General features: G+C 36.3%; 1 protein-coding gene across 12 annotated transcripts in view; it reads left to right on the top strand.

The window, feature by feature from the left end:
• Nucleotides 1–13,382, top strand: part of MAGI2 (membrane associated guanylate kinase, WW and PDZ domain containing 2) — a 789,209-nt gene that overhangs the window by 455,334 nt on the left and 320,493 nt on the right. For all 12 annotated transcript variants that reach the window (XM_074903407.1, XM_074903401.1, XM_074903395.1 and 9 more), the window contains one exon: nt 9,398–9,517. In XM_074903407.1, the coding sequence (XP_074759508.1) occupies nt 9,398–9,517 (120 nt within the window). The remainder of the gene's footprint in view (nt 1–9,397; nt 9,518–13,382) is intronic.

Raw genomic sequence — 13,382 nt, 5'->3', positions numbered from 1 at the left:
ACAGTTTATTAATAATATTAATAAAATCAACTGGTATAAAAGCAGGTTGTGTTGTTGATAACAGAAGTGTTGTCCCCTATTCCATATGTGGTGTGTTTCCAGGATTTCTGAAAGTATATTTGAATTATATTTTGACAGCGCAGTTGAACAAACTATCTCAAATCTCACTTAATATTATTTCCATTAATTCTCTAATCAGCTGGACCATCAGTAGGAATAATAGAATTGCTAACACTGGGTAAATATTCAGCTGTTAATAGCTGACCGTTGAGCAGACCTACACATGCCAACAGAGTACTATGCAAGTTGTTCTTTAACTACATCACCTATCCTCTTGAAGAGCTGCAAAAATATCAGACATTTCCCCAAAAAGGCTTTGTTCTTCCAAAAACCTTAAGAACCATGTTCTAATTAAATTTTTTCTAGTAGTAGAAAGCTTTTTGCATGTAATTAGGTGTACCTTTATTTTATTACTTAGATCAAAATTCTCTGTCTAGATCTCATTGTCAGAAGACTTTTATAAATCTGAAGGAATGTATGGAAACATGCACACATAATTTTCTCAACAAAATGCCCTAATGCATGTCTTGATCCTTCAGATAATTCTCTTGTGTACATATATTCCCTTTCACATAAAACCCTGTTGTTTATAGTTGGAATAAAGGTTTATGGGGGTGTAAACAACTTTGTGTAATGGGAATCAAAGTCTAAACTTCCAAAAGGGGTAAAGATTTGTCATCATGTGTTAGTCTATGGCTTTACCTGAAAGAGTGGAAATCCGTGAAAGACCAAAACTGAATGTCTAAAGCTCATATAGAAAATAACCTTGGACTTTATTTATTAGCTCCACAAGTTCCTAATTAACCAAAATAAAACCCCAACCTTCCTACCACAACCTACCATCTATTTGTCATCAGACTTTAAATTTTCATTCTTTAGAACAGTTCACTTATTTCTTTCCTGTCTGTTTGGAAAGCTGATATGACATTTTAGGTTTATAGTAAGTGTAAAAGATATTGGGATATATTACAGGGGTATTGCTTAGACATTAACGTGTTTTATGAAAAAAATCCCAATGTCTTTAGAGCTTCATGGCTGGTACTAATTCTTGCCTTAAAAAAAACACAAACAAACAAACCCAGCCAAACAACAAAACTACTTTTGAGGCAGTAATGTGGAATCCAGAATGATTCATAAATGGTTTTCATTCTTTTCATCTTTTCACTTTTTAATCACTGAAAATCAAATTCCTTCAGGCACTTGGCTAACCCCTGTAAGGCCTACACTTCCAAATCCCAGCATGCTCATAATTTCCCAGATTGGTATTTTCCAGGAATTACATAGAATATATTTTAAGTTTTGATGATATCTCCATTAGCAACAGCTTTTCTGATTGTTTTTACAAGTATCTTCTGCAATATTCCGCGTCCAACTTGACACAAAGTATTCACACTTCACTATTATTAGCTTTCATCTCTAAAGTCTATTGTTAACATCTTAAAAGATACCCTTGGCAAAGATAATGAAAAAAATATGTTTTATTTGTTCAAATGCTGTGCTGGCAATGAAACTTGTATAGCTGGGCTAATGCTGGATCAGAGTTGTTCTTAAAAGAAAGTGCTCTGCAGACTTAATGAGGAATTCAGCAACAGCAGGAAAGTGACCCAATTCATGCTGCGATTACCAGGCAATGACTCACGTACCATTGTAGAGAGAACACCCAGGATATCAGTGCCTGTCACAGGATAACAGCATGAAGGTGCAATGATCAAATCCTCCATCGGTGTAACGGGTAGCTCTGGATATGTCACAGTTTATTTAAAAAAAAAGTCTTCAAGTATCTATCTCAGCCTACAGCTCTTGTGCTCTGTTTCTTCCCTGAGTGTCTTGCTGGTTCCAGTTGTCCCCTCATAATAAACCAAATAGATAAACAAATAAATAACCTTCCTACCAGCAGTCCTCAGCTAGAAGAACTGTCATTCCCGCCTCCCAATTTTACTCTGCTGTTCAGCTCCAATATGACTTAATTTTTAAAATGCATATATTATCTTTGGGCTGGTTTTATGTGCATTGTGCAGTGTCTGTCATATTGCACGGAACCAAAAGAACACATAGAAAACCCAGGCTGTGTTTAACTGGAAGCTACTGAATGCATATAGAATCTAAAAAAAATAAAAGTATTTGAAAGGATGTATGTGTCTGGATTGTACTAATCACGCTAAGCACCAACAGGAGCTTGTCTGGCTGACCTAATGCATATGTCTCAAGTTTAGAAAAAGTGAAAATCTGAAGAACCACAGGCTGAAAGCCTATTCTTTCCAGAAAGCTCATGCTTATCTGTTGGCATGTGCCTGTAGATCTCAAATCCAGAAAGTCACTGCCTCTGTTTTACACTACAAAATCTAAAATACATTCTCCTAAGAATTATGTGGTATTACAGAATGTGGGCACTACAACCTAGTACACAGTCCCTTAGCACCGCTTTTCACAATCTTACATTTTGCTTCTTCAGCTAATTTCCGTGGACACTGGATTGAGTCATGTAGCTAATCTATTATTTCTGCTAATATCAGTGGATACTGATGATGCAGAGGGATTGGAAAACTTCCTTTTACTTCACATGAATTAAACATCCAGAAATGAAACTATTAGTTCTGTGATGATGTGTGGTTAAGTGCTTTTTTTTCTCTACTAAAATGTGTTAGAAAATCCTGAAGATAGTAAAAACACAGTTTCTTCCAAACAGTATCTGATTCTTTATTCTGTGCATAGGCAACATTGCAACTAATGCTGCAGTCTCCAATTCAGCAACTGCTAAATGTGTGGTTTTGCCTCATGGTAGACTATTTAGCACCTTTGTTAATGGCATTTGAATTGATTAACCTGGAGATCTTCTGGATTGCATTTGCCAACAAACTGCTTATTAATGCAGTTTGAAATTATTACCCCTGAAAAATATTTCAGGAATCTGAAATTCATTCCTTTGCTTCTGCAGTTATTTTTATAGGAATACATCAGAGAAATTGCTGGTATTGCACACTTAGAAAGAGGAAAAAACTTTTCCTCTTCATGACCCTTGGCAAGAAGGGGCTTATGCCATTGTGTTTTATGTTGTTGTTATGACAAGTACCATAAACACTTGAAGCTTCCTGCTTTGCAGTACATCTAAAATTACTTTAAAATTACGTTTATTATTGTCTTCAGCTGGGAATTCAGTGGATCAAGACGAATGTGGTGTTTCTCTGCTTAATGCAGTTGGTAATTTGACAAGATAGGTATAATTTTGCATATATTTCAGTTCCTCACAGTAATAGTGTCCCAGAGTAATTTGGCAAACAAACAAAAGAGCTAATTAAACATTGTTGAATTTTTCTAAGGCAAAGTGTATACAAGGTCGTAGGAAGGGCTCAGCTGAAGTTTATTAAAGATTAGCAGTCTGTTTCTGCAGGAGGGATCCCTCCAGCTACTGTAATGTATGACAGCCTGGTGTACCGCTTTCCACAACAAGCTGTTGTACAAAGCAGAATTACAGAACAATTTTTCAGTAGAATGTCTCATAAAAGGGCTTTTTCTTTATCTTTTATTTGGAACAAAAAGCACAATAAGGCCCTATTTGTTTCCATACATTTGGAAAATGAATCTAGGAGTAAATCATTATGCAAAAAGGGCTCGGATATTACTGTAGTTTTCATTTGCACTGTAAATCCTTGTAGCAAAGACATACCTTTGCCTTTGCAAATAACAACCAATCCATGCAATAGGAACCAATCTCTGAATCCACATGCAAATCAGCTAAGTAACTGTGAAGGTGTTTGGATAGCAGTGTGCCATGTTTGCCCTTAACTTGCAATTAAAAAATGTAATAATATAAATATTTATAATGTGCCTATAATCTGGAGCATTGAAAGCTGTGCACAAGGTCTGTGAGTAGGTGTTGGACCATGCAGGGACTAAGGCCTTTACTTCTATCTCTCCTGACCATCATAACAGACTGTACAGGATCACTACTTGTGCAATATTATCCTTGTAATGCTAGCAAAGACTATAAAATATAGATTATTTACTGTGCAAAGATGAAGTGTTCTTGAAAATGTGTCTTTCCTGTCATAGTTCTGAGATTTTTTAACTAACATTCATGTTCCTTTGCTGACACGTGAGTATATTTGCCTCTTCTCCTATCATGTATAACTACATGGAGTTAGCAATAAAAGAAATATTGAGAGGGCACCTTAGCTGCTTTTGAAAGTAGCAGAGCTAGACAGAGACTATGAAGACTCAGTGTTTCCAAGAAACAGAAATATTTTCAAAGTGAAACTGAGCACCTTGTTCCCAACTAAGCACTAATATGTGATAATTATGTACTTGGATGCTGAGACTAAAAAAGAGACACATAAATTCCTAGTTGTTCTCCTACCTGTACAAACTGGCGTAGAGATGTCCAACCCCAGAGTTCTTCCAGAGTTAATAACTGTATATCTTTTTATGAACAGTGGGAATCTGGACTGAACACTACATGAACTGACCGGTTTTCCAATCTATACTAGCAGTTAACATACAGCTTCCGTGCTAAATGTTATTTATTGTTCCACAAACTCATATCAGCAGTATTTAAAAAATAGTTGATTGCTATTAAATTAACACACTCCTTATTCGTTGTAAAGATTTCTTAGGTGTCTAAATTTATATCCTCAGGTGCCTTATACTCAGTTAAAAGAAAAATGCTCTTTCAAAGGCTATTTATGTACACAGCACCTAATTTCTCTCCACAAACAGCACCCTCATATAACATAACGTTGAGCATGGAATGCCTGCACAGTATGGTGAAGCACCATGTTTCCCCAGTAGAACAGCAAAAGAAACAAGCTGAAAAGGCAAAGGGCCTTTAAAAAAAAAATAATAAATCTGTCATATAGCTTAAATATCTCTAAACTGTACCAACTATCCATCTTGAAGTTATAAATCCAGACAAAGTAGTTGCTCAGTGAATGACCTTAATATTTTTTTTGAGAGCAGATTGATGAATGGTGCAAGCAGTGCTCATGAAATCAAAGGGAGTCAGTATCAGTCCAGATTTGGTAGACCAAGCTCCTGTAATTTCTAAGGTACCTACCTGTTTTGTGAAAACACTCACTTGTATGGACTGGTCATGGTTACTTCCAAACTACTCCTTTTGTGTCTTCTGTTCAACATCAACAGTTGATTTCATTTGTCATAAATATGCATAGTGTAAATATCTCTTACTGTTTTTGATCATGCAAGATCTAAAAGTATCATATTCTTTCATTATGGAATTCAAAGATTTTTTTCATATGTTACCATGGTAACAAAATGGTAACTGGGTTCCTATTTTCATTTTACATTAATAAAAGGCTAAATATTATAAGAAGTAGCAAGTGTGTCCTATTAACCCTTGATGCTGTATAACAAGAGATGTTGTTTTCCTATAAAAATATGATGCTTGGAATTAATATTTTGTTTTAAGTCCTAAATCACCATAGCTTCTAGACCTGCTTATCTGTCTATATGAATGTAGTTAAAGACAAAATCTACTAAGAACAGTATTTCATTAGTTTAAAAGCAAGGAAAAAGAAAAATTGACTATAGTCTATAACATTCCTATATATAGACCTCAGTGTTCAGATCTTGATGGGTGTTTAAGATTCTCCAGTAACTGCCTCCAAGTCTTTAAACCTGCACGTTGCAAACGCTATGGTGCTTACAAAAGGTATAAAGGACAGCAGAAGTATTAATAGCAGCAACTCAGTTCCTCCAGGGTGAAAGAGTAAAAGAGGCAATAACTATTGATTATTCCATTAGCCAGGGAATTGCTTTAATCATTTGCAAGATCTCAGGTCCTCCGGGCTGAGGGAATGGGAACAGATGCAGGAGGGAAATGGGACTCAGTAAGATTTTATCAAGAGCAATAAATGGAAGCTGCTGTACCTGGGGTAAGAGTCACCCTGAACACATGTGACTAGTGATCATGGTTTGCTCTTTCCTCCATTTTTTGAAGAAATGAGTAGCTGACATCTAACAGGAGTACAACCCTCAGTATACAATACAATGCAGAGCTATTGGAGCAGACTCCATAAGGATTACGAGAGGGTGGAACTTTCCATGTTACCATCTGTGTGAAAGTAATATCTCCTGGCATTGCAGGACAGACATAGTAGGTAGAGGTAGAACTAGCAAGAAATTTTTCAGAAAATCTGCTTTTCCTTAAAAATGTTCATAATTTACTCATTTCAATTCAACTTTCAGGAGAAAGGATTCCTCATCTCCATTCTGGAATATCTAGTGAAACCATGAGGTGCAAGAGAGAATGAGAAAGGAAGACATACTGTAGAATTACCAGTAGCTATTTAGTCATCTAGAAAAATCAGTGTGAAACTGAGATTCGGGGAGACTAAATTAAGAAGCTGCTGTGCACAGTAGCACACTCACAATTCTAAAGTGGAGTTCTGGGTCTTTTGGTTTTGCCACAAAGATCCATTAGTTTCATCCTATAGCAAAATAGGAACTATTTGATATCTTGGAGTGTTAGAGAACAAGACAGTGATTTTATCTGCAACTCTAAATACAAGGCATGTCATGGTTACCTTACACATGGGTGTAAGTGATGAGTAACTTGACAAGAGAACAGACAGACTAAAGTTAAGCTGTGTGTTAAGGATACAGAATTAGTCTGTAATTTGAAATAGGGGAAGCAGATTAGACAGAATATTTAATTCATAGTGCAGAGCATATGTAAACTTTATCATATATGTACCGTATTCAAAAGAATGTGACTAAGCCACATAAGGGCAGAAAGGTCAGGTATTTAGCTTCCAATTTAAGAGAGAGATTCAGAATCTGAAATTTAGTCAAGTACACTTTCCTAGGCAAGTTGAACAAAGGAGAGAAAAACAGGGATAACTGAGTCTGTTGTTGGACCTCCTGTGAGACTTTGCAGTCAGCCCTGCTGAATATGACTGCTGAATATCCATGTGTTTTAAATAAACTGCAGTGTATTAACACTCAGTATCATAGAATCATTGAAAATTTAGTTTGAGTGGGAGCTCAGTTAGTCATCTGGTCCAACTTTTCATTCAAAGGAGGGCTTACCTCCACATTTTATGTAACATAGTTTTGTCTGATTGATAAACATGTGGTAATCCTAGTGCCATGTCTAGGAATAACATAGCCTTGATTTGCCAAAGTGTTTTATGAGGAAGATAGAGTTCCTGTCAATAGACTTTGGGAGTGAAAAATTCCTCAGGAGAGAACATGCAGATCAAGCATCTGATGCCTGTGCTGTTAGTAGAGCTCCCAGGAGCTCGGACGCTTGCCAGAATCCCTGTGCTTCTGCACAGTTCTCACAAAGGGCTGGAGATCTTTGAGGATGCTGCTGCATCCCCGGGGGTCAGTTATTCCATGGGGAGTAAATTCAACATATTTATGGACTGTGTCCAAGCATCTGAGTGCTTTAATCATACCATCCCTGAAACACAATAGTAATAATCCCAACAAACCCATTTCTTCAAATATTAAATTCCCAGAAATAAACAGCCAAATAAGACGAGTTTTAGTTTTAAATGTTGTAATGAAAAGGGAATTGGAATTATACAGATGAGGGAAAGTTTCTCATAGATTTGTCGAAACATATTCCTGATGTTAGTTTCTCAGGCTCGTTCAGTCTTTGCCACAGACATTCAGGCTGCCTGTGAGAAGAGAAAGGTGTTTATGACAAACAGTCCAGATAACCTAATTAAGGCACCATTATGTCTCGATGTCTCCACTGACAGCAAGGAGTTTGGACAACACTAAAGGCCATCCAGTGCTTCGGCAATGCTGAATGCTGGCCAGTAGGAATGACTGAGAGCATAGGAGTCCTGTCATTGTCACTGAGAGAACCTTGCACTTCTAATGTGCCCTTCGTGGCACAGAAGTCACCATTAGACCTTGCTGTAGAGTGGAATGTGGTGTGAGAATAACACAGCTGCATTTTGGGCAGTGCAAAGGATAATTTTGTGCCTTTGAGGCAATGCAAGGGATATTTTGTCCTTTGCCTGTCTGCTAGCTTCACATGGATATCTGAGACATCCCACAGAGACCTACGTGTGGCCAATAGAAGTGAGCTCTTAGCAAGTAGGCAGCTGAATAGCTCTCTCGCTTCCACCTCTTTTGACTGTAATATTTTATAGACATGGCAGAAATGTAGACAGTTACACTTAGTTTTCTTAATCCCGTGAAGAGTCTCACACAAAATGATTCAAGGGGTTTACATGCAGATATCTGAATAATAGACATCAAAAGTAGATGAAACATTTTATGTTAGCTGACCTGAACTGATGTCTGAATCACCTCTGTATAATATGAGAGTCACAGTACAGTGTTTAAGGTTGTGGATAATGAGGGAGAGACAGTGTCTTCTGCACAATATCATAATGTTAAACTTTTGTCCAGAAAGTGGAAAATGTGGTTTCTAGCCACTTTCTAGGGTCAACAGTCTTGAAACCAAACCCTGCAATGGTGATGTAATCACTACAGTATTGATAAAGAATTTGTTGATTAAGAAATTTCAAACACTGTGAGACTGAGGAGGATCTAAAACTCTCCCATTTCCAAATGGAGTTTTGAGACTTATTTAGTGGGTTTAGTCAAAGTAGGGATACCCTGACCACAGTGAACTGGATCATTAGGACATCAGGTCAAATTCAGATGCTTCCCTGCTAACATCTCAACTTCTGCTAGCTAAGATGAGTCACTTCTCAGCATATATGAAATATTGTCTGTTGGCATTTTTGGAGTTATGTCATCCAGAAATGACAATAGAGGCAATAGCAATAACTAAATATAAGCACCTTTGCAGTTTGACAGCATGGTTAGCAGGTGATTTGAATCACTTAGTCACTCAGTCCTTTAAGCCTAATCATTTATTAAGTCCACTATGGCATTGAAATAAGCAATGCAAATATAACCCTTACAGACTTACTTACAGATTTATTATTTTGTGTAGTAAATAAGTGTTTAAAAGATCATGAACCAGATTAATTGTAGACAAGCCTTTGAAGCTGTAGAAAATACACATCAAAGATTTCAGTTACCTCTGAATGCCTGTTGTCACTGAGGGTCTTTCTAGTAATGTAAAACGAATAGCAGTATGATACATTTTCATTAGTGAGAATAAATATTATGGATCCAAAGAACATCTAACGATCTTAAACATGCATTGCATATAACTCTCTCAGCTTTAACAAAAATAGCTGTATGGTTTTGAAAGACATCCTCAAAAGGAGGAAGTGCTACATAATGTATTGTATGAATGGTTTACTTTGTAAAATTTCCAAAACTTTAAAAAATATCATTCTACGGTTAGGTCATGTGCTTGACAGTGTGTCTTTTGTCTTATTAATAGGCACCACAAGGCCACATAAGGAGGGGGAAGTCCCTGGTGTGGACTATATTTTCATCACTGTTGAAGATTTTATGGAATTGGAGAAAAGTGGTGCTCTCTTAGAAAGTGGAACATATGAAGGTAAGCACGCTTTTCCTGCTAAATCTGTCTTGTCTTTCCATTATGCTTCTTTCTAATTTAATGGAATTGCACTGGGACATCGCATTACAAATGTGTCATTGCTACTGTATTCAGAAATTTGTGAAGAGCCATATGGCCATTATGAAAATATTTTCATATGTAAAAGCTAAATGCACATGGGTTCATTGTAATTTTAGTATATTATACTGGTTAAGAGAAACAGGATAATACATTGCACTTACAGGAAAGAAACACTAATTCTTTATGTCAAATACTTGAGGAGATTTCCACAGAATTTCAGCAAACATCTTCTTTTCTAACGCAAGACAAACAAACTCTACAACAGAAATCAGTTGTAAGGCTGACACTTTCCCTTTGCGTGTATGATCCTGCAAATACCAATATATATGAGAGGTTGAAACCTCGCTATTTAAGTAAAACAGGAAGGATTTCTTATGTCATGTCTTATGGGCTTTGTAAAGTTATTGAAAAGAACTCATTAATTTTGTAATATGACAGAGGGATAGGATCTATCCTAATGACTGTATTAGAAAATGTCTGTATGTGGGGCAAAGAGCCAGCAGCTTATTGCAGAACAGTGCTTCCCAGGAGAACTGATGATTCATCTGATTTTAAACCTTTTCCAAAACATAGCTATCCTGAAAGTGAAACTACTATAAATGGAAGGGCAGTTACAGAACAGGGCATTTTAATAAAACCAGAATATTGCTATACTATTTTAAACCAGATGCTTCTTAGAAACACACTAGTATTTAAGATAACAGAGTAATGGCTAGGTCTTTTTAATGTAATATTTAAAATGACATGGATCACCCTTTATACGAAAAATATGACCCCTACATACGAGAATACCTGGGGGAGTAGAACCATTTACAGGAAACAGCCCCATATTTTTCCCTTGTAGCAAAAGAAGCAATGAAGACCTCTTTGTCCTGACTTTGTCCCTGTCAAGGAAAGCATCTGAAGATAAATAAGAAGCTATTCACCCCAAAGAAAATCATTAGCTGTGTTATAAATAGCAGGAAGGAAGGTAATCTTTTCTCACCTGATCAGCACAAAGTGCCCATTGGAAAGTAAATAAATTTTCATAAAGAGTTATATCAATACAGAACTTGTAACAAAGATTTCCATTAAAGAAGGTCAAATAAAGGAAAATATATTGTCTTTTCTTTTTCTACTATTTTCCCCACTGTCTAGTGATAGAAGTTGCTAAACATTAACACAAGGACACCACCACAATTTTACATTTATCAGAGATTCATTAAATAACAAGCCTTTCTTGAAGTATCTTTTTGTTACCTTAGGTGTTTGAAACTAACATTAAAGGAGTTTAAGTGTAGCACAAGTCTGTCATTGCTTGACCGTGTAATTTCATTAGTTTGTAGCAAGTTTATAGAGATTGAACTGCTAGGGTAAATTAATTCACAGTGCTGTTCTCTCCCTTGAGGGATACTGAGAGGTGTCTTTTAATAGCAACTAACAGAGCTGAGTGGACAGCGAAGTGAAATATTGGTTGAGGGAGTCTGCATAACTCCTTAAACTGGCTGAGGAGCTATCTGAAGAGAGGTCCAAAGTCGTGTCTGTGAAATGGCTGTCACGTCAGTTGCTGATCACAGATGACAAGTTCACTGAAGCCAAGAAATCAGAAACTTAAATGCAAAACAAAATAAACAGGCCAATTTCTGCTAAATCCTGTCTTTGATTCCCAGGTTTCCCAATCACCAGATGTGCATTTTGACAAATACATTATCTGTCTATTTATTAATAGGTAACACATTAGAAAATATATCTAGTTTACTGATGTTTCTTCTGTTCTCATACAAAGACATGACCTTACAAAGTTACACCCTCCATTTTGTGATTAATTTGTCATGACTGTAGTACCTTCCTCAGGGAAGGATTTTTGCTAATCATTCCAACACAGGTTTTCCTGAGCACATTAAGTCTTTAGTGATTAAGTTTACTGGTGACAATTATACCAACCAAAGCAAAGAAATTTTCAGTTCCCTCCGCTAAGAGAAGGTAATTTTTGAATCTTTCCATAGATCAAGCAACTTATGTGAGCATGCATCTTCTGAGAGATGAGTTTTCTCTCCTTATTGACACTGGTTATCAGGCCTCTGAAACAAATCAGCCTTCTTGTTAATGATTCTCAATGTTAATAGATAGGTCTGCAGATTTCTTTATTATTTCTTTTTTTTTTATTGGAAAAAATCATAAATAAATAAATTATGTATTTAATTAAGTTTCTATAGTTTAGCTGAGTCAGTCTGTGCTGATTGTCTAACCATGGTCACTATGTACCAGTTTGTCTCTCCCAGAAAAATGTTTTAAAGAAGGGATTTCTCATTTAGTTGAGATAAAATGACAGACTCTGTGTACGTGTGTTGTTTTTCGCCACTTCTTGACTAGAAGGGTTGATTCAGTCCATTTACCTTCAACTCCATGAATTCCGAAGAGAATAGGAAAAATCCAAGTAAACCAGAGGAGAAGGAGGCCAAGTGGAGACTTACCTCATACTGAGTGTTTGTATTGTTGGGAGGGAGGATATTTTCTCATAATAATGAGAAAACCAGTAAAGACAGTCAGAAGGTTTTTGTTCTGGTGCAAGCAAATAATAGTTGTAATTCCAACCTGGACAGGATATAATCTAAAAGCAAAACTAGTATATATTCTTAGAAAAGTATAGTTCTATAGTTGGGTTTTTTTGAAGCATACATTATTTTTTAAGTTTAAAAATAGATTTTTAAGTTACAAAACTTCAAAATTTAAAATTGGATGCTCTGTGACCTCCTTACTACTTAGACTTTGAATATGCGTTTCTTCGTCTACCAGTTTTGTGACAACTGTGAATGACTGTAGTATTCCAGAGTGCTGTAGAAAATCAACAGAATGTTCATGATAAAACTACAAATCTTTTTTTTTTACCAGTTTTGCAAATATGAAAATAATTAGTTTCAATAGTATTAAATCCATTACTATTTTGACCTTTACTACTCATGCCTTTTTGAACAATTGCTGGAAATACCAAGCCATCTTTATAGAAATGAATTATTTTAAATATACGTAATGGTACATAAGTAGTTGTTGCATGTTTTGCAGCTCACCTGTGGTAAAGTTCCATGGCAATCTAGGTGACACTACTCAATGCAGAATGAGAGAAAGAAGAATACAAGGCTCACTTACACTCTCACTCAGATTAACAGTCCAAGTCACAGTAACTTCAGTGACATTGTCATTGAGTTCTGAATTTGTAATAAAATTTCAGCGAATTCCACCAAAGCATTACTATTTGGGGCAGAGAATGTTTGCCAGAGGCACACCAAACTCATAGATTTGGAAGTCTTTGTATAATAGCGCAGCCAGATCTTAAAGGTTTCACTTTCTTTTTAGCAGAATTCCAAATTACTGTACTTATTAAAGGAATTATGATTTGGCCCAGAATGATAACTTCACTGGAAATAAAACTTGTTTCCAACACGGATGAAATAAGGTAAAATAAGCATAGTTCTGTAGCAGAGGAGGACACGTTCCTGTGCAGAGTGAAAGCCCCCTGCCTCTGTTTTGCAGACTTATGTAGCACAGGAGGGACGTGACCTAGCAGAATAATCCACATTCCTTTTCCAATTTCCAGAATGAAGTTCATAGATGGTCTCTGAATAGACACAATATTTGCAAATCTATAAAACGCAGAATAACCAAGCTGTGATGAACAGACACTGTGTTTATATGTGTGTGCTGTCTTTTACAACTTCTCCAGTAGGAGGGTTGGCTCAGTATGCTGTCATCTCTCTGATATGTTAAAGACTGTATGGAGACTTCATGGATCACTGACTTCAGAGGC

The sequence above is a fragment of the Athene noctua genome, chromosome 3 (assembly GCF_965140245.1).
Source record: "Athene noctua chromosome 3, bAthNoc1.hap1.1, whole genome shotgun sequence".
Classification (NCBI taxonomy): Eukaryota; Metazoa; Chordata; class Aves; order Strigiformes; family Strigidae; genus Athene; species Athene noctua.
Note: the sequence above shows the minus strand (reverse complement) of the source record. Positions and strands in the feature narration are given on the sequence as shown.